General features: G+C 37.3%; 1 protein-coding gene across 1 annotated transcript in view; it reads left to right on the top strand.

The window, feature by feature from the left end:
• SLC39A12 (solute carrier family 39 member 12) overlaps positions 1-17,473 on the top strand; it is a 45,106-nt gene extending 27,633 nt beyond the window's left edge. Inside the window, exons 10-14 of the mRNA XM_061351987.1 lie at positions 763-915; positions 4,532-4,595; positions 8,243-8,401; positions 9,772-9,959; positions 15,056-17,473. Coding sequence (XP_061207971.1) covers positions 763-915; positions 4,532-4,595; positions 8,243-8,401; positions 9,772-9,959; positions 15,056-15,184 — 693 coding nt within the window. The 3' untranslated portion in view covers positions 15,185-17,473. The remainder of the gene's footprint in view (positions 1-762; positions 916-4,531; positions 4,596-8,242; positions 8,402-9,771; positions 9,960-15,055) is intronic.
• Positions 17,474-22,671: the final 5,198 nt, after the last annotated feature.

Below are 22,671 nucleotides of genomic sequence, written 5' to 3'. Positions count from 1 at the left end.
AATAGTGTGTAAAACAGAACCCAAATTTTCCATGTTATATTCATTTATTTTTGACTGAGTCTCATCTGATATAATGCAACTGTTACGAGTAGGCTTCAAATGGTTGTTGAGAGACTTTCACACCTTCACTTGAGATTCTGGTCAAAATGTTCTTTGTACTCAATACACCATCTCTGGAAACAGAACTGGGAGAGTGTTTTAAGAAAGGCAATTCTCAGTGAATGTCAGACAAAAGTCTGTCATTTAGAAACACATTTTGAGTGTGAAAGTATTCTCCTTCATCAGTTTTAAGTGACAAAGGCAGTAGCCTTTAAAAGGCTCACATTCAGAGCAAAGGAGGGCTGCTATCCTGTGCCACTGGGGTAAAGATGGAAGCACACCCACCAACAGAAAGCTTTCTGGATTCTTTCCAATAGTAAGTTTACATCTGAAAAGTATGAAAGTAACTTTTTAGACTTTAAGGATCAATGCACTCTGAACAAAATATACTAAATATGTATTTATACATATGTAAAGGGCAATTTCACTAAATTGTCTCTAAAAATGTCACTTTTGTCACTGTAAGATCATGAAGTTAGCAGAGGCTCCTAATAATTCATTTCTTCCATCTACTGTTCAGCTGATTAGCTCAAAACAAAACTAAAATTTGAAAGAGAAGGCAAAAGAAAATGTTGATAGTAAATTGAATTAACACAGTATGGATTATCAAAAATTAAAGGATTGTCATGTTATTTTTTTTTTACTTTATCTCTTTTTCTTTAGACTCTTGGCTTACATAAACATGAAGCACAAGAGGTAGAACATTTCTATGAGGGGAAAGAATATATTTGGAAACTTTTGGGAATGATTGGAGGAATTCATGGATTTTTTCTGATAGAAAAGTGTTTCTTTCTTCTGGTAACACCCCGTGACCAGGTAAAGCTTTTACAGTTCATCTATTAAAAATCTCTTTTATTTTGAGATTTTATAGTGCAAAAAATGTTAAGATGATTGCAGAAAATAATTATAATTTGTGTGAGTTAAATGAAGCTTTAAAAACTGCTTTCCAAAGTGTTCCTATCAGCTTGACATTTGATTTCTATTTTGCGTTGACTATGGATTTTGTATGCTTCATTAATGTGTTCTATATGTCTATGACTCAAGAAGGGAACAGTTATTTGAGCGTGTTCCATAAGAATGCTTTCATGACTAGCACTGGAGCAGGTGAAGAGTATGTATCCGTAAGAAATAGCAATGATAGTCGTTTACTCTAGGCTTTGTTTGAAGAGGAGGAAGACATAGAAGTAAGCACAAGATAATTTCAAGAATGATGTCTTAAAATGACCAGATTGTTTTTGACCCCTATCTCAATTTATCTCAAAATCCACTACGTATGTTGCTGTCAGTGGAACCTAATCTTGTATTAAGATAATATCTCCTTGCTCATTGCCTTGCTTATAGTTATTCTGCTATTGTATTTCAGTGGGGCTGGTGCCTGAAAATATGATTATGCACAAGGATATAACATAACACAAAATGTGATGGCTCATTAAGTTTCTCAGCATGAGAGGCTAAAAAAAATGTCTAAATCTTTACTTGCTCTGTTTTACCAAGAGTGTCTAATGACTGGCCTGATTTATATACATAGCAAAGAGTCCCCTCACTATCTTTGAGTCAGCCATAAGAATATCACGTGAGATTAATAGAATGAGAATATTTTGATGATGGTGATATTTTGCTTGTTTGGTAAAAATTAGTCCTTTTTGCTACTTATTTGAAAGAGCTTTATCATCATTCCACAAAGTGTTAAACTTGTTCTACTGAGAACTATATGAATTCTCAAAATTAATTTTTATATACTTCTTAGCTTCAAATGTTAATCTTCAATTTTAATACAAAATAAGTTTTATCAAACTATTACAAATGTCACTGATTTATCTGATTCCCTTTTCAGATTTATTTTTTTTTTTAAACCAAAAAAAGCATTAGGAAATGTTGATGCCAGCCAACAACCTTTCTTTTTCAATAGGGTTTGTTTTGTTATAACCAATTCTTATAACTGTAAGCTTTCACAAAAGCCTGAAAAAGACTGCACCTCTGTTCGCTGGGTTTCAGAACTAATTGCAAAGCATCTTCATTCAGCAGGGCTTTTCTTTAGTTAATGGGCACTGGGGACATTCCCATGATCTTCCAGTGGAATCTGAATTAAATGAACATACAGGCAGAGGCAAATCTACTTCAACCATACAGTTGGTAGGTTGCAAATATGACATACTTCCCTGATTTTATATCCTTCTTTTTCTGTTCCTCAAAAAAATGAACCAAGTTAATGTCATAAATCAGCATTATTTTTCAGTCTTTATTAATTTGTCCTTTATTACATGATGTGATTGTCAGGAACCTCTAGGATTTGAAGTTTATAATGAGCTTTTACAGTGATTTTAAAAGCAAATTTTTACAATAACTTTTCTTAAGTGTGTATCATATCATTATAACAATACACTTCCTGTTCTACCACTTGCTGATTAAATTTTGGAAGATTTTTCTTCTTTCTTTTTAAAAAATTATCATATGTAAGAGCAGATTCTCTCATGGGAAAAACTTCAGGATTTTCTGCAGTAAGAGGTAAATGCACAGTTAGTGAACAGATTATCCTGGACATTTTTGGGCACTTTCCACAGTTTTGAAGAGTAACAAAAACAAGCTGCATATGTGGGAGTAGTGCTTACTTATAAGAAGTTACATAATTTTCTATTGGTAGAGAGTATCCAGACAGATATATCTTTGCAAACTAAACTGCCTCATACCTTTTAACCTGGGTTTGGTTTTTTGTTTGTTTTTGTTGGTTTTTGTTTTTTTCTCAACAAATCTCTTCATTTTATGTGTAGAATCTAGATACATATGTTCCTGGTTCTTTAAATCAGGACTGCCAGAGATCCACTATAATGTGACCTCCATTTTACTTAACGCAGTTGTGATGGACTAGAACCTCATAAGGCACTGCTAATCTTTCAAATACAATTGGGGAACCCTCAATTGAATGCAGTGCAGCAGACCATTGAAGGATGTTTACTAATTTGTGAACCACATCATAGATTCCTGTTTATGATAAAGAACAACCTTGTCATTCCTCTCAGCTGCAAGATCCCCGTAATATTCTGTGCAGATCACATGAACTAGCCTTGCCTAGCTAGTTTGTGCAAGAGTGGCCAATCTTTCAGAATCATGTGAGTAATAGTAAGACAAACACTGGCTGACTAAGAAAAGCATATAAATCCTTCAGGTCAGTGATTAGTCTTGCAGTTTTAACTCAGAGTTCAAAGAAGTGGCATGTGAATAAATATTACAAGAGAAGTGGAACAATTACTGGAATTCATACGACTGGCTGCCGTCATGGGAATGACTTACTTTAAGTTTTCCTTTAAAATGTAGACTTTAAAAGGCAAATCCTTTCTCTTCCCTCCTTATGCTGCTACAGCACATACCCACATCACAACCAAGCTAATACCAGCAGAGAAACATATATTCTGGTTTGCCACCAGTACACAGCTCTGCTACAGTTTGTGGAGTGCTGGCTGCAGTCCCTGACAAAGCACTCGTTCATGCTGATGTTGACTCTTCACTGGCTGTCATAATTTTGGCCAATAAAAGAAAAGATAGTGATTATAAATTCATTTTTTCTTTTTTTTTGGCAAATAAGGTTTGCTGTCTTATCTCACTCTTGCACAAATTTCTTATAATTTGTCTAACCAAAAGGAAAAGCCCCAGGGAGGTATGGGGAGAGAGGTTCCTCATGTTCTCTCTTCTCTCCCCACAGTAGCGGTTTCTGCAAATTAAATACTAGGGCTGATGCATCAAATTAACTCTCTAGGATAAGGTACTTTCTCTTCCTTCACCCACTCACTGCAGGGGAGTGTACTTACGTGCTTCTATGCCCAACCAGTGATGCCTGATGCCAACCAAGACAAAGCCTTAACTAAAGGCCACAAGGCAAGGCACTGGAGGCTTTACCAACCTGAAGAAAAAAAAATCTATATTTTAACAGGGTGTGAGACCTACTTACGATCATCTTTTTTAGTCTTGTGTTTTCATAGGGTAACTGTAAAGTAGGTAACTCCAGACACTGGTGTCTACTCATTTTTCCTTGGAAATCGTTTAGACACCCTATCCACCAGGAAACTACAATTATCTGGTCATAACAAAATTGAAAGATACAATTTGTATTATAATGTCCTTTTCAGGTCTGTGTTTGGCTCAGGTTTTTATGTACTCAAGAAGAAGCATGATTTTCCTGGGTTACAACAGTGCTTATGAATGTCTGTCTTCCTACCTGAATTAGACTGTAATCTCCTCTGCGCAAGGGAGATTTCTTTTTTGTTTCTGAAGTACCAATCACACTGCCAGTGCTCAATAAATTATTCTAATGATATCTATCTATAACAGCTACTATCTTTAATTCAAAAAGCTGGAACTTACTTGATATTTTCCTGTATTTATATCAGCAGCTGGAAGAGCCCCTTAACACTGATCTATTATCTTTGCTTTTAACCAGAGAAGTCCAGAAGATTCTGAGTCTGCTGAAGATCCTTCACAGAGTAAGGCCATCAGCAAAAAAAGTTAGTATCAACAAAAAGACTAGAGAAGTTACAGACCTAAGATGGAATTGAAAGTGTGAAGCTGGCTTAGCTCTGCCTTTGCTATGTACTACATCACCACATGTGATGGTGCTTGGCTACATAATTTGATCTCTGCTTGAAGATCTTTTCAGCTGCCAACCCTGTAATTGTGAATTTAATTAATCTTATAATGTCCATGCTTTAGTGTTTGTTTACTCACTGTTGCAAACTATTTTTCTACATCCTTTGCTTAAAGGGAAATATTCAAAATCTAATACAAACCAGATTTTTATAATCGTAAACTTTGCTAGGGCTTTTATTTCTGAAAGCAGTGAAATGATGGGGTTTTTTGGCTTGCTGTACTAATATAATTCTGCTTCCTTCTTCTCATACATGGTAAAGCAATAGCCTTTTTAAAACCAATAATTGTTTATTACATGTATGGAATTATGGGCTCATGATGGCTCTCAGTTTTAGGATAATTCATTTTCTCCAGAGAGCTTCAAAGTAGTCCTTCTCTGTCTTTTTGCTGCCTCTTCCAAAACCCAAGAAAATAGAGAATAAACCAAACTCTGCCTTTGACTGTACTTGTGTGAACTTAAATTTCATAGAGTTGTAGTCATTCATTTTAATTGAAATCAATTTATTTACTATAATCAACTCCCCTTTATTTTATGATCTTGGATTTCAGGTCATCAGTTTGATTTATTTGAAAATGTCACTATCTTCTGAGTTTTTAATATTCTTTGTTCTGGTGCGCTCTATTTCCATTTCTGAGGCTTTTGAAATTGGGATTTCCATTGCTTCAGTCTCACCTATCCGGCAGTACACAGTCCAGTGCCAGTTTCAATGTGACTGTCTATCTAGTCCACCTCTAGATGTTTCCATTCTGTTCAATCATCGCTACCTGCTAAGCACAAACAAATTTCTGGTGTTGTCAGCATTATTTGTTTCAAATAACTAAATTTGCTGTATAACTAAATTTGGGATAGTTTCTCAGTAACGATGTTCTTTGTTTGGTTCCATTTTTATCTCATACCCCAATTTTACTTCTATAATATAAGTCAGTGAGAGGGAGCATATTAGGGAAGGAGCATTATGTTTTAAGAGCAATTTTTGAGAATACGTTTTCAGTTTTTATTGTTAAAGATCTTATGGATAGCTAAATGTATAAACATACCTAGGTACTTTGGTATTGAGTTAAACTTTTAGGTGGGTTTTTTCCCCCAAATAGAATGGAATCTACAGCTCTAAGACAGCATGACATCTCCAAAAGTGCAGACTTCTCTGTAAGTGCATGTCAAGTAGAACTGCAAGACGAGTCATCACCTTAGATAGCCAGTGAGTAATTCAGAAAGCAAGGAGCTACTAGAAGAAAAAGATGTCTCAGTGGCCTTCTTCTCATTTATCCGTACTTGTTCTGCCAATATCTGAAAAGCTCAAATGTTAGCATTATATGCTTGGTATACTCAGACTTTACATTAACCAGAACTATTTTTGCTCTATAAGTAATGAATTGGGAAAATGACCTATTTATGGATAAATATTAAACTCTTATTCAACCTTTAAAAAGCTTAATCTATGGTGGGGGTCCTGTACCCATCAGCTTTATGAAAATTATGAAACAGAATTTGCTATGAGTTCTGATTATCAATTTGAGAAAATGATCAAAAATAAATGCAGGATTGTTTAAGAGGCATCTTTGTAGAAATAGGGTAGTAAGTTCATAGTTAATAGTTACTGTTGCAGCAGTATAATGCCATATGATAACTGCTAATAGCAAATTTGCTTTAAAATAGGCTCAAAGTAAATTAAGATAAACATTCAGTTTTGTTTATATATGCATCATCATAACTTTCAGTCAAGTAATTTCACAAAGCTTACATTCGCAGTTGCTCCATAATGTTAACCTGATCCCTATGTTATATTATAAACACCACACTGGAGTGAGTTCCAGTAACCATGGCATATCTTCTCAACAATCAAATACTTGAATAAAACAGACTAATAATATCTTAGGGCAGGCCACAATTTTGTCCTTGCCAGTGTTTATTACAAATCACAAACTTAATCTAATGCAGCAATCTATTATTTCTATGTAATTCATGCTCTGCACTATTGATTATAAACTGCCCATAGTGTTTAGAAAGAACTGTGTAAACTGGGGACATCCACTTCCAGCTCTATAAGCTGGCAGGAAAATCTAACAAGCCTGCCAATTTTTCTGAACCCGCAGAGCTCCCAGGCAACTAGGGAGGATTTTCTGAATACAGTTGTTAGGCTTTTATGTGCTATGTGGGGTTTTTTATAATAGTCTGAAGACTTCAGTTCTAGCCAGTTTCTGTAAGAAAAAAGTCTCCCCCATCACCATAAACCAGTCATCTCTGCAAAAACATTACTGAAGTGAAACCTCATAATAACTACGTTCAGACAGTTCTGTGCAGATTCACATTAGCTCCTTAGACTGTCATATTATGTCTCTGTGGGGCCGCCATCAAAAGTCAAGAAATTACATGTTCAGTGTTTAAATCACGACCCTGTTTCTTCAAGCATAAAAGGAATCCTTTGCAAAGTGTTCTGCCCATACTATGCAGAGGGAAGCTGGATGAGTTTCCTCACACACATTAGGAGGTGCTGTGTATAACATTATGGATAAAATGATTGGAACAATGTACAAACTAGGGGAGCCAACTATATGTTGCTAAGCCTAGATAGTGAATCAGTGAATGGAGCCTCCTTGCTACCTAAGGAGATAAAATCCCTCCCCATTAATCCATTCAGCATGTTACTCAACTGTCTGTGTTACGGGGTGGACAGAGAGATGACTCTTAATTCCCTTGCTTGATATCAGCATCACTACTAGCACCTGTCCACTCATGTCTGATGCCCGATGATGAACATCCAATGTACTGTTTCCATACTAAAGGAAGGTCACAGAACAGTGTGGATTAAAAATCAGCCATCTGTATCCATGAATGATGCTGCAGATAGGAGTACTATAAGCATAACAGCCACTAATTGATTGTAACAAAAGTTGGAAGCGAGCATGCTCTAAAGCTGTACTAATAGGGATGCACTGAAGCTTGTTGCCTTTCATCTCTATTTTTCACTGCAATACAATCTCGTAAAAAAAAGACCCTGAAAATGTTACTCAGTAGCAGCATGATTTACAGTATTAAAATGATCAGCTGCATGAGACCAAATATTAGTCTTCATTATAGCTATATATTTCTATAAGCTATGTGGGGAAAATTCACATCTTTTAAAGAAAAAAAACCAAAAAACATAGGAAAACAGGAATTTCAGCAACCAAAGAAAGATTAATGGGAACCCTTAGGATATGTTACCAGGCTGGACTTAAAACATGTTCTTATCTTTTTTGTCTAATAGTTTACCTAGTAAAAATAAGGAAGCTACTTCCTGGTATTTGCACCTCTGAAGTATTCTACACCTACCTACTTTTTGTTTCAAATATACCAAGGGAAACAGTAAGAAGAACAAACAGGCTAAACTCTATTTTTCTCTGATTGCTATGACTTTTCATAATGTTATATGTGAGACCAAAAACCCAAATAATTTGTAACATAGCAAAAATTACAGTATCTGTGTTAAAAATGCTGGGCTTTTTTGTTTTTTGTTTTTCTTAGGTAAGAAAATCAGCTTGTTAGCAATAATGGTTCTGGTGGGTGATAGTCTTCACAATTTTGCTGATGGCTTGGTAATAGGAGCAGCATTCTCATCCTCAACAGAAGCAGGTGTAACAACAACGATTGCTATTTTATGCCATGAAATTCCTCATGAAATGGGTAAGAAATATAATTTGTATTTCTCATGACTGTCTTTGTTGTTCCAGGTTTTCCAAATAATTCTTTTCTGTATGACATTAGTGGGAACTCTTCTGTACAACATCATGAACTCTAATGTGCGAGATACATATACAGAGGCTGTGCTCTCTAACCACTTCACAAAAAAGAGGGAAGGCTTCTGCCCTAGTTAGTGGATGCCACCCCATCTTTCCTTCTCCAAGTGTAAATGCCATCACTTGAAGAGTGACCTGTTATTCTCATGTGTACAGACAAAAATATAGTAAAGCTGTGAGCAAGAGCCGTGTGTGCATAATAGGCGTGCCTGACACAATGGGCTATCTAAGAGTGTTAATATGCAGTAGAGCCATTTAACAATGCCTCCTTCATGCTACTCTCATTTCTCCTGCTAATTAAGTATAAAAAGATAATAAAAGAATATACATGACCCATTTTACTACTGGACAGGACAAGCAGATCATTCTATTGAACACTGCCCTCAATCATCTCTTTGTGATTAATGTTTCAGTATGGCTGAAGTTGTTTCTGATGTTGCATTGATAGACATATATAACCTGGCAAGTTTGAGGTGAGAACTGCAGGTTCCCGTTTCTGTTCTTAAATGAATGAAGATTTCATGTTCTGTGTACGTAGAAAATTACCCCAAATGAAAATGTGGGATGTAGAATTGCTGCAAAACCTGAAACTTCCATTTGCATATCAAAGAAATTACCAGAATACTAAACAGTCAACTCCAAGGACAGACCTTAATCTTGTGACAATAGTGGTCCAGTGTTAAAGTGGCATTTCTACACTCAGAGGGAAGAGCGTACCTGAAAAATCTTTTACCATGGGCCTTTTGTGGGGTTGTTTATTTTAGAAGAAAAATCTGCTCTGATGTACGATTTGCTGAAGTTAAATTGGTCTGAAATCAGTGGAATTAAACAGGAATCATACTGGCATAGGTTTTTCTGACTTGCAGCACCTGTAAAACACTCACAGACCATACTGCAGATATACTCACATGAATCGAACTGGCAAGTTGCCAGTTGAGAAAGATTTAGAAACTCTGGGAAAGCATGTGACTTCACTTTTGCATGTATCCAAGTTGGAAATGTCACAGAACATCAAGAACTGACAGAAAGCCACTCCTGTGTACTGTCTGCTATCTTTAGGAACAGCTAAACAAATACAAGTCAATATGGGGTTTTTGGGTTTTTCACACAGGATGAGTTTATAATTAATTCTACAGAAATCTAAGGGCCGTCCTCCATCATGCACCATGCATATCTTAATTATTTTCCTTCATGTTTTATTACAGAGAGCCTTACATTTATCACCTAAATAATAAATGTTCTTTTTTCTCTATACAGGTGACTTCGCTGTGCTGCTAAGTACAGGGATCCCCACAAAGATTGCAATTATGATGAATTTTATAAGTGCACTAACAGCATTCTTAGGACTTTATATTGGCCTTTCCGTATCAGCTGAACCATGCATTCAAAACTGGATTTTTACTGTTACAGCCGGAATGTTCTTGTATTTATCTTTAGCAGAAATGGTGAGAACTTCAGTCTATTGCTACATTTTTCTTTTAACATAGACACATCACAGATGAGTGTCAGACGAATGCAGGTGGATAAACTTGGAGAGAAAAAATGTTCATAGGCTTCTTGGGAAGAGCATGTTGCCTGCCTTGTGTTTGTACAGTGCTTAGAACAACAGCCTGGTTCTGTTCCATGTCACTGCCACAATAGTTAGCAATAAAAAGATGAAATGAAGGCCATTAGGAGGATAATATATGAGAAAGACATAAGGGAATTTTAAAGGGAAAAAGGTGAACAGTGTATTTTTTAGGTCTGATAGAGTTACTTAGTCAACCTAAAGAAATGTTTGAACCTGCAGGGGGTTTTTTGAATTCCTGAAGCTGGTTACTTTTTTTCTCTTCACTGCCCTTTTCTTTATATATTTTTCATCCACAGTTTCAACATGAATTTTATGTTTCTGAACTAAAATCCAAGATGCTTATCCTATGCTCTTCCTGGTCAGCTTTTCTATCTCAGAGAGGTTTGGATGAGCTCCTAAGCGATTAAAAATCCATCAGATTGCCTCAACTTTTTCATATTTGGCCAACATTTTTCATACTCCCAGTTCAATAGCAGTGATCTGACTATAGAAAAATAAAGTGTGAAGACATACAGTAGGAAGAAGGTCTAATGACTGTGGAATAATGTGGTGGAATCATAACTCATGCCTCAGGCCACATCATTTATTGAAGAGGCTGCTAGCTGTTACACTTGTAACTGTACAGAGCTTAATTACCTTGCCAGCTTTGACACATGGCTTTTTAACCAATGTGTGTTATCTGAAGTTGTTTGCATGATTCTGAAAAAAAGATAAAATATTTAGAGTGATTAGATCAAGAGGTAAAAAAGAGGTCTGTCTCTTCCTAAATTTTTACTAGATTTTTCCCAAGCCTGGCTGTCTGTTGGGCTCACTACCACCTCCCACTTCGTACCTTCAAAATCTTTACCAGCTTCAAGCTGGTAAACCTGATGTGCCATGCCAATTTAAAAAATCTACTTGTAATAATTGACCTTCAATTTAGGTATATTTTAGTCTATTTTTGCTACCATAACAAAAGTAAAATAACATAAACTAGTCCTAAGAACTTATGTGGGAACTGCCTAAGGATTGTGGATGTGTCAACAGTCCTGACTAAGATGGTAAACAATAGACAAGAACACTGTGTACCAAGTTGCATCTTGTTCTGGCACAGAGAAATATAGAAATGAGGGTGCCTACCTACTCAATAGGCATGGTTTTACTAATGTGGCTGTGAATGATCTAGGCATGTTTCTCCTTCAGTGTAGGTTCAGCATCCATCAGGGATCCACAGGCTCCTAGAACACCATGTTGTCCCCTGAGTCTGCAAAGCAGTGTGACAGCTGTAAATCCCAAGAGATGACACAGTTCCAGGCTGAGACTGGGACATATTTTCCCTTGTTCTCAGCTTGTCAACATAATCTTCTTCTTGACGTGAAGAGGAGAAAGGAGGAGGGAGAGGATCTTATTTCTCCCACCTCACTTTTATTAATATGGTTCCTATTGGCTTTTCTCTGCATTTTGACAAAAGAATTGCCATTGGGCTCCTCACCTGCATTTGTCAGAAGTGCAGGCATTATTATCACTGGGGTTATTTTAGTTTAAAAACTATTCCTGTGGCACTGCAGGAGTCTATAGGTCTGAAAAGTTTTTTGTGCTTGTGTAGTATATCGCAAAAGAAAATCAGCCATTCTTTATGTATTTTGCAACTTTCTGTTCAGAAATCATTTTTATTCTCTGCTGCATTCTCATCGGCAAACAGCAGTCATCAGTGTCGCTGCCAATGGCATACAAATACTTCATAGTGCACAAAGCTTAGCTATAATTTTCAGTATTTGTTTTATGGGCTTTCAGTTATTCATGTGCTTGTCAGAGCAGCAGTTAAATAAAACTGAACAGCCTCACTGGTTTCTGCACTGGGGAACGTTGAAGGGTATGAGTGGAGGTTCATTGACAGGACAGCACTGTGAGACTGCTGCTGCAGCCAAGGGCGCACAAAACTACTTCTGTGGTTAATTAAAGGCTTTTCATTTCTACAAATGGCATTCTGGATCCATTAACAAGCGGGGGTAGACTAAGAATTTTAGAAATCTGAGGAAAAGGACAAAAGATAAAATTATTCACCATTTTTCTCAAAGGAATTCTGCAAAACTTCATCTTCCCAGTAACTGGGGAAGATGGAAGGGAGGAGTATTTTGTCTTGCAAATGTGTATGCACAGGTGAAATATTGCAATATAAATTGTTTGTCGCTTCAAGGTAAGCATGTTTGTAAAGCCCTGTAATTTTGTGGGTTTAGTTGTCACTTAACCATAATTAAGTTCCCTGAAAAACAGCTTTTTATGAGCAGTATAGTGAGATTTTTTTTGCACTCGGCGTCTGTTTAGCGGTCAAGTGCAAGTATAATCATAACTTTGCACTATTTCCAAAGATCTTTTAATTAATAACATACCATTCCTTTAACATACCTTTAATTCGAACTGAAACTTGAGACACTAATATATGGAATGGAGAAGTCACTTCTAATGAATTGGTTTTTTTGACAAACATGTCCCCTTTTCCTCTTGGGAAACAAACCTGAAAATTCTGTATCATCCTCTTAAGCGAGTCTCTCTGAAGTAGTCATTACAAATGAATGTTTATGAAAACAAATATATTGTATTAAACCCCAAGGTCTGGATGTCATTTCTAGCGAATTTACAGATCATAGGGGTTTATATGGTTCCTGACCAGAAAGATTTGCTAATTTGAAAGGAGAGAGATAGAAGCAAGAAGGAAAGTAAGAATGTCAAGGAATAGGAGCTAGCCAGCCACTCCCTGAGGTAACTAACTGACTTTTTTTCTGACTAACCTTAAAAATCTTCGAATTTTGGAGATAAAAAAGTATTTTTAAAGTGACTTATTGGGCTGTTGCAGCACAGCAGTAATACCATATATGCCCCAGACTGGTAGAACTCTTGTTTAGCCAGCACATGGTTGATAGGCCCTCATCAGCCTGCTTCCTAATTCTTCATATCTTTTGTGTGCTCACGATAATATGAGCTGCAGTAGGAATAGAGTAGTCCCTTCATTAGCAGTAACTATTTCGCCCCCAACAGACTAAGCATTAGCAAGTGCAATGGCATTTAACAGCTTGTATGTTCTGCTATCTTCCCTGAATTTGTGGTTTGCATCTGCCAGTTGAACAGGCTTATGCTTCCTAAACAAGCTTTTCTCTGCTAGAGCACACACATTTATGTCCGGAGAGAGTTGGGGAACCGTAGCTGATACTCTGGCATGCTTTCAGATATAAGCAGGGATATCACACTACATAAGGGTGTAGAAAGGATCTATGTGCTTGATAATATGCATAGAGGTTAGGTGGAGGGAGCAGACATCTGCACTGGATATAGGAAGGGCATTATCTGCTGAGGCTTCTTATTGAAAACTTTCTTAGGAGCCTTTGTGCATGTACGTAACTCAGAAACTGCACTGACAGCAATAAGAAAAAAATAACTAGCTTTTGCAGTGGGAGGGGGAAAAGTTTCCTATTTAGAGAACTTGTTCACTCAGGTGCTGGGAAAGAGGACACAATAGACCGATTATTAGGATAAATAAGAAATACCAAAGGTCTACACTGGAAACCATGGATTCAGGCCTAGGTCTTAACAGTTTTTACTATATACACAACAAAACCCACATGCTCCGAACACTTACAAGCTGTCAGTTCAGATTTTGATTTACATCAGAACTTTGAGGTATTTACATTTGATTTAGATTGAAAGTTTCTGATGAGCCTTAAATACAAATTAAATATAACTATGAAAGTTTTTAAGATGTAAATTTGTACCATAATTTAAACCACTGCTAGCTGTTATGAAGATCTGGGACATTTGGGTTTGCCTGTTATTTTTATGCAAAACCTTAAAGCGGAGGCAGATTTTTCACTCTAGTTTTCTTTTGGGCCCATGCCAACTTCCAGAGAAGGAAGAGTGCAGGAGAAGCAGAGCTGGAGACCCCCCTCTGACAGAGGGAAGGACAAGCATAACAAATAGATCTAACACACCCTGTTAGCTTCCCTGGTCAGCACCACTGCACTGTCTCCCAGCGGCTGATGCTGATACATCTCCTCTGAGGAGGCTCTAAAGAGCAGAGGAAATAAGGAGCTTCATTCAAGCACAGGCTGTGAGTGGAGCAGGAAGGGAGGATGGGAGAGTGCCAGGACCACTCACTCTTCCTTTGAAGTTCACAACAAACAAAAAAAGAGAACAAAAAAGCCCTAACCAAGCCCAAAGGTCAGTGCCAGGCCATTGCTCTATGTTTATTTCAAAAACTGATGTGAAAGTATCAGCAATCATTAGTGCCTCCCCTGATGCCTGTAATACACAGAGCATAAATATTGTGAGTCTGAGCCTGCGGCATCATTTTCGCAGGGTCTGTTGAGACATATATTTTACTTAAAACCTTGATGAAAGACACCATGTAGAGTGGAAGATCAATGTAAGTAGTTTTTAATGTGATTCTAAATAGCTGCTGCTCCTTTAATTGATTTTTAAGCTCCCAGAGAAAAATATTAAGCAAAATTTTTTCAAGCATATTTTAAAAATCCTGTTTTCTACTTGTATGCTTAGTAAAGCCCAAACAAACAGGAGGGTTGCCAGTTATTTCAGTAAGAGTAGGATTGGCCCTATATATAGTACTGAAACAAAAAATCTCAAACTAGTTTATTCCCTCAAAAGGGAATCACTGAATTTACTAAATAAGCGTTTCCTTACAGATAGCTGTATAAAATTTTCAAAAACTATTTAGAAGTTAACAAATTTTGGAATCTCATTTATAATTCTTGTTGGTGCCGATGAAAGAACCAAAATGGGTAGAATTTGTTTAATTTAAATGTTACTGTCAAGATCAGTGTTGCTGCAATGTACAGAAAATCCTACAGCTTAATAACTATATTTCAGAAACAGCATTTTGAAAGGGTTTTTTTAATGAAGTTTGCCTTGTTTTCCCTTAAGAATATTTTTCCCAGAGATGAATATATCTGGCTCTCATTCTGGTTCTTATTCTTTTTTTAGCTTCCTGAAATGACTCATATTCAGACACGGCGACCCTGGTTGATGTTTCTCCTACAGAACCTTGGATTGCTATTAGGCTGGCTTTGCCTCTTACTTTTGGCTCTATATGAACAGAAAATTAAAATATAAGTTTTCTGCTGGAAACCTTGAAGTACCACTTATGACAGTGGATAGCATTATTCACAATTGTGTCATGTCTGCTATAGTGATATATAAATTAAGTCGCTGGGATTTTATATCTGAAAATAGATAACTATTTCACTTTATTAACTTATTGTTCAGATTTTGTTTTTTGTTTTTGTGGGGTTTTTTGGTTTTGTTTTTTGTAAAAATGAATGTTTAGAATTACATTTTATTTGTTACTGAGTCTACCAGATACAATGCTCAAACTCACAGGAGCTTTTAATTAGTTTTTATTGAGACTATTCTAGTTGAATGCTCTAAGTGATCTCTACCAGTCAGATTTAAGAATAAAATGTTTTTATATACAATAATTAATGCAGACTAACCATAGCTGAATAATTTGAAGCAGAAATGTTTTCTGCCTCTTAGTACAAAAAATAAACGTATTTCTATAAAACTAAAAAGTATAGCAGAACTAAATTGTTAAATGGCATACAGCATCTGCTCTTTCTACTTTGTCAACATAAAGATCCTCAGTAGTCATATGTTACTGAGCCACTGTGACAGGTAAAAAGTGACAAGAGTAAGTATTGAAGTTTATGACCTAGAAATCTGAGAATGACCTTTCCTGACTTTAATATAGCTTCTCATATGTGTGATGAATCTGTGACAGTAAAGCATTGGACTATAGCAACTGTCAGAGTAACTGCCTTCTGCATTATCCTAGCTCTGATGATTGCTCCTCACAAATGCTTCTGAAGAAATATGTTAATAAGAAATATGTTTAAATTGTTTCTCCCTGATATTGCTTCCAGGCTTCTCAAAACAAGGGATTGCTTGAGCCAGATGTTGCTTCTGAGCCATCATATTTAATAAACACCAACAGTGCCTTCCCGTCAGCAATTAGCTTATTCATACAGATGCAGAGTGCATTTGTGGAAAGAGCATTTTCAGTTGTCTAAAGTGCCTGTAGCTGTGCTCTCTAAGGGCCTCACTGCAGCTCCTTCTATCCTGAGTGATTTTTGTTCAATTAGCCTTTTGATTTCAGGGGAATTCTGCATAAGTTGCTATGACTCATTTAATTTAGTATTGCAGAATCAAGCCTGAAACAAATATACAAGTTCTGCCCTGATTCTGAGGTGCTGAGCAATACTCCAGGAGGTACTGAGCAACACTCAGCTCTGCAATTTCTGCTACTTACATGCTATCAGCTTTTTGTGTAAGATCTCCCCCCTGCCTGATTTGTATTTTTGTATGAGACCCGAGATGTATTCTTTCTCCCTCCTCTGATCAACTGTGGAATTAGGGAGAACAAGCTACAGAACAAGCATATATTCTTTATGCAGCAAGTGGATATTTCCTTTCTTTATATCAAGCTTGAAATATGGCTACATTATGACTCAATGACTGTCTCACGATGTGTCCTGTTTATTTGGCAGCTCCTAGTGAAGGTACAATTATTCTCATATTACAGAGGGGAATAGAGTCTACTGTCCTAGAGCAAACTGTCAGAACTGATAGTTTCAAAGGCTTCATAGGCACCGTACTACTTATTTCAAAATACAAAATGAAAATAAATCTGAATATCATTAGTTATAATAGCCAAGATTCATGGGCTTGTGAACCCCTTAGTCATCCACAGACCTTTGGGAAAAACATTGAAAGATCATTTTAAAAGTAGATAGACACTCATGTAAAGTGTCTGCTAGTTGTGAGAATCTGTAGCAAATACCCCAATACACATCTAAATGTACATCTAGGCATATACATACCTTCAGAAACCTTGTCCCGGTCAATTTATCTAAGGTCACAAATGAAGCCTCTATCTCACTAGGGAAATGATCTGAGTTGCTATAAGCTCCAAAGGAAATTCCTAGCTTGTTTTATTTAGGTGTGGAAATATTATGACTGCTTTTTCTGTTGACTTAACTCTGAAAGATGAGCTGAGAAGCTATGACTGATGCTTCTCTTTTCAAAGTTTACATTTTTCAGGAGTTTGTGCTTGCTTTTAATAAGGTAAGATTTTACATTTTTTTTAAGTGGTTCCCAGTATTTCATCTGTTTTTATGGGCACGGAGTCACTCCATGACCTTCAGCTGTGACAGTCAATTCAAGCAATAGCAGGACACCGCTGGACGTAAGCAAAATCTATTCTTGTATCTCATGGTGCAAATGAATATTGGAAACATTTGTTATTTCAAAGGGAAGAGCTACCACAGTTTGAATGTTTATGCATGCATAATATTCACTACCACGGAAAACAAGGTTACCAATACAATCGTGTTTTGACAAAGTTGTATTCTGAAATATGAATCTACTATTCATTAATGGATCTGAAAGAGGGCAAGTGATTTCTGGTAGTGTGTACTTTAAAGTTGCATATGTGCGCAGGTTCACATCATGACGATCTGTGAACATAACATGCATCTGTTCAGAAAATGCCACCTTTGACTGTACAGATTTATCAGGTTTCTTGATCACATTTCACAACCAAGTATATTTATACAGTTTCCACCACACGCACACATGTGTTGCTCAGAATGCCAGGTAGTCCTCATTTCTACCACAGAGCTCATAGCTTTTGTGGTAGTTGTCAGTAAGTGAGCAGTTCAATCACCGTTTTGCCCTAGTGTCAAGTCTGAACACCTGATGGCTAGTCAGCATACAGAGGTTTGAATTCCTATGGCATTTGTGAGAGAACTCACCTCACTACTTAGTTGGTGCCTCTGATGTAATTCTCTTGAAATTAGCATCTTTAAAAAGATACTGAAGGTGGAGTATTACCACATGTAAAAAAAGAGTAGACTGTATATTAGAACCAATGCATCATACAGTGCTGGAAACTGTATAGGTAACTGAATTAGAAATGTAAGTCACTTTAAACTTAAAGAGATCCACCTGCAGGATTTAACTTTTTTGTCTATGTTTTCTGATAATCCCAAGAAAAAAGGATAGAAGAATGTGGGTTTGTGTCCTTACAAAAGAGAAGGTGGTGCACAAGTATTCCTATGATGCATTTTCTTTTTGTTTGTTTTAAATTCTGTAGAGTTTATTCATACAGATTTCAAACAAGACTCTATTTAAAGCTAGGTATTTCTTTCTGTTCCTCCAAACCTAACAGACAGAGAGCATAATATGCCAATGTTTTCACTGAGTCGAATCCTGAGTAAGGACTGCAGAACTTCATCACTTGCAGCCCTTAAATCATGACTAGGTATCTCTCTAAGAGGTATGCAATTACTCAAGCAGATGTTATGTGCTTGATGGAGAGATTACTCGGTGAGGTTTTACAGCCTGTCAGGGAGTTCTGACTAGATAATCATAATGTTCCTTTGAAACCCTAAAATATACGATTCTATAGATATTTTTTTCTGGAAGAAGATGGTTAGTATTTCTCTTTCATCTGTTCTTAGTTTTCAGACCCTCTTGAGATGACAAAAATAGAAAATATTTTACTTTCCTATACAGAAAATGAGAAAGAAAATAAAAGGTTGAAAGATTTTGTTTGCTACAGTATTTTTTCCTGGAAGTTAAATGGCAGACAGCCTCATTCAAAATACTTCCAATTCCAAACTACCAGGGCTCCTAAGCATATGAGAGCTGACCTTGTACCTCTCTTTTCTGTATATGTTACACATTACCCAGTGACTCCTAAGATAAATAGTACCTCCTTTGCAGTCAGCTATGCTAATGCCCTTAGAAGTTTCTGGAGCTCATCTGCATGTTTTAAATACTGCCACCCTTTTCTTCACTGTATTTTATGCTTTTGGCATGAATGTGGCATTTCTTCAGAGATAAAAAAAAATAAATTATGTTTTTCATATAAGAAAACAGGGTTAGTTTTGATATATGTATTTAGATGTTTTTCCTTTAACCTTGCCATTGGATTTGGAAAGCATATTTTCATTGTAAGGATTAGGGCTGATAATTTTGTAAGAAGCATGTATTTTATCAATATTGTTAGTTTTTCTTTCTTTGCTGTAACCTTGTGTCAAGTCTTCCTCTCAGCTTAAAATAAGCTGCCTTCTATTGTGAATGTAGCTGGAGGAATGTAGCTACAGAAAATACAAGCACTAGTTACACAATGGCTTTAATCAAAACAAAAAGTCCTGCAATTTACTTTACTAGGCCCACCTTCATTCCCTTCTCTGCAAAAGAACAGAAAACCCACATGCAGAGCTGTTGCTCTGGGCCATGTAGGGAAATGTAAGAAGTGCCTCCTTCCTTTCATGTCTCTGATAACAGGACCAAGCTCAATGGGAGACCCTGCGTAGACATCTGGTTACATTGAAGTTGCTGCCAAGCTCCCCTCGGCAGCAGCACAGACAGCATCCTGGTGCAGGGGGTGCAGGAATCCCAGAGGGCTGGTGCTGCTTCCTCTTGCAGAGAAGATTGGAGACAGAGCTGGCAGGGGGACTCCAGAGAGGTTTGCTTTAGTGCAGCACTTCAACACTTGTAGCAGAAGGATCAAAGGTTTTATAGCTGTCTCTGCATCATCCTGCAGGAGCTCACTTAAGGGCAAATTCTCAGACAGTTCACATTGTCTTGGCTTTGGATATGAAGGATATCATGAAAGTGATCTGGCTGATAACCCTGTGAGTGCAGGCTCCTGCAGTGCAATAATCGACAGGACCCCAGCAGTCACGGTGACCTGAGGGAATGCCACTTCTCTGCAGAGAAACCTCCCACAGTACTATCATAAATACAGGATAACGCCTGTAGTCTTGGTCAGGGTGGTACACCTCCACATTACAGCCGCAGAGCACCTGAACAGAAAGCGATGTGGCAGTCCCTCCTCATCAGGGTCTCAGCACTGACATTGCCAGACAGCATTAAACATAGGATTACCTGGCAATCTGACTAGCAAACATCTACGTACTGGCCCAAGATAATGCTGATCAACCACTAATCCATGCTATAGACATGTCTATATGTGACAGCATTTTGGCCCACTGCAGCTGCCTGGGGATCCCTCCCTCACCCTTTTCTCAGGGGCCAGCGGAAACTAACTTGACCTATACCGGGGAGATTACATATGCTTAGGAGAATAGACTAGTCAGTTATTATGACACATTCCTGTCTTAATTTAAGACCATGCCAAATTCTGTTGTCTCTCCATGGACTCTCATACTGAAGGGAAGGCACGAAGACAATGTCTGCACTGGTCTGTTGGGTAGCTGCCCAGGCTCTCCTAGCCAGGTTACACGGTGGACAAGCAGCAGCAGTATGTCAGGCCTGACAGCTGTACTCCAGATGTCCCTGTCATGGTATACCAGATACGGCATCCATCAGCACACCACCTCATACAAAACTCTTTTTAGCTTTTCCAGCAATGACTTTCTAGTGTTTGTCCTGTCACCTGCTTCTCTGCACTATGCAAATATAACCCATGGTATGGGCTTTTACCTGTTCCCCCTCAACACACATACTGATGCTTTTGGAGCAATGTGTTGCACCTGTTTGTGACTTCTGATGTTCAGAAAGGGCAACAGGGCGCTGGAAATTTCACCAAGAACAACACAAAAGGAGAAACTATTCTTTACACTGTGGTACCAGCAATTTGAATCTTCTTGGGAAGCACTGCTATGAGTACTGAACATAAGCACAAGTAAGTCTTTCTTTCATATTCCATGCCGTGGTGTCTTGGTGGTGTCTTGATGGTCTTAGTTGGCTTTATCAGTGTATTGGTAGCGAGTTCTAATTTCAGGATTTCAAAGGCTATCTTCATATTCCTATGTGAGGGTTTAGTATGAGTTTCAGAGCAAGAGTGTGCCTACTTTATGGCTGCCACCCAATGCAGAAGTAGGTGAGTATTGCAGTTCTTACGTATACAAGCAAAAGTCAGCTATATACATGGTATGGTAGCTTAGTAGCAAGTATCCAGAAGTAGGTGGGAATTGCAGTTCTTACGTATACAAGTAAAAGTCAGCTATATACATGGTATGGTATGGTAGCTTAGTAGCAAGTAGCTGTAATTACTAGCAAGTTTATAGGAGTGTAAGTGGACAATATACATCTGGTGGTTTAGTATGCCCGGGACAGCACAGGAGCATTCAGAAAACATAGTATCCACAGATGAGCTATAGATGTGAATTTAATTCTTTTCCCAGGTACTGGGACAGGAGGTGCCCCATGAGTAGAGAATTGTTCTGTCATACTCCAGGACTTCAGTGATGACAACTTTTTTGTGCACTTTGCACAAGGCTTTAGAGGAAAGGATGCAGTGGAGAATAAGGCCCTTTCTGTAATCTGATAAAGAAATTAATACAAGTGGCAGTGCACTCTAAATTGCATAGTGATTCATCATCCTGCACAAAGGCAAAGCATCTCCCCCTTCACTTTGAGACAAACAGGACAAAACAGATGCATAACAGGAAAGCCAGAACAAGGAAGTCTCCAGGAGAAACTTCTAGTGTATGACTGTGCAAATGCCAAAACAAGCAACGAATATGTAAAAATTATTACACCCTCCTCACTGTAGTTTGTTCTCATTGGTAAACACAAAACCCACACAGTTTTCTGCAAATGTTCCTGGAAAATATTGCATCTGAGAAGTCAAGCTTTAACACTGGAAATAGTTTATTACGAAACAGATGACTTTTAATAGCTCTTAAACTTGAGACATGCATTGAAAATATGATCCATATGTTCATAGCCATATATTTTGGAAAATACATATTCATAGTTGATGAAATCAGTATAATTTCAGGCACAGGATTTCAATTCTATCTCAAATAATGAGAAGGAAAAAAGCTTGCGAGAGCACAGTCCATTTTCTACTATTTCCTACTACCATAAACCCTACTTTTTAATTTGGCTTTTTTGTACTTGCAATTAGCAAGAATATGCCATGTGTCCAGACAACACAGTAGCTGACTATCTGGCATTTCTGGCATTATTAGGACTAAGAAATCACATGAGTATTTGTTGTAAATTCTTTTCTAGTATGTAATATTGTAATATGCCATCAAAATTCTTAGGCTGGATTGCACTCAATTAACCTTCCATTTCTGACCTTGGATGGAGCTGTTTCTTAGAAGTAATTATTATGCACTTCTTCAGTGAAATGAGACTTTTTGTTTCATTCCCTTCCTTTTATTTCATTTCTCCCCCAGTACAATTTCTGCTATGTGTTAAGGTTCAGTACTGGTGGAGAAAAACTGATTTTGCAGAAGATTTTTTTCCAGATGTTTTATAATTATGGTGTATGTTTGATTAGTGTCAAGAGGGACCTCAGAAAAGATGGTGTGAATTCTAAGGAAGCATAAATAGAGCAAAAACAGTTCTTACCCAGTTTCTGTTGGTATCAGAAAGCATGCTCTAGCTTCAAAGGGGAAAAAAAACAAACCCAAAGAAACAAAAAACCCGACACAAAATATTTAACTGGAATGGTGTAAATACTGACACTGGTATTCACTGGTACTCAGTTTGCATCAGGCGGCAAGCGAGAAGATTTCCTGCACTTCTTCAATCACTCTTTTTTGAAGTTACTG

The sequence above is a fragment of the Neopsephotus bourkii genome, unplaced genomic scaffold, assembly GCF_033783945.1.
Source record: "Neopsephotus bourkii isolate Nb327-2 ecotype Australia unplaced genomic scaffold, CSIRO-AGI_Nbou_v1 NB_53, whole genome shotgun sequence".
NCBI lineage: Eukaryota > Metazoa > Chordata > Aves > Psittaciformes > Psittacidae > Neopsephotus > Neopsephotus bourkii.
The sequence above is the reverse complement of the archived record's forward strand: the minus strand, read 5'-3'. Positions and strand labels throughout refer to the sequence as shown.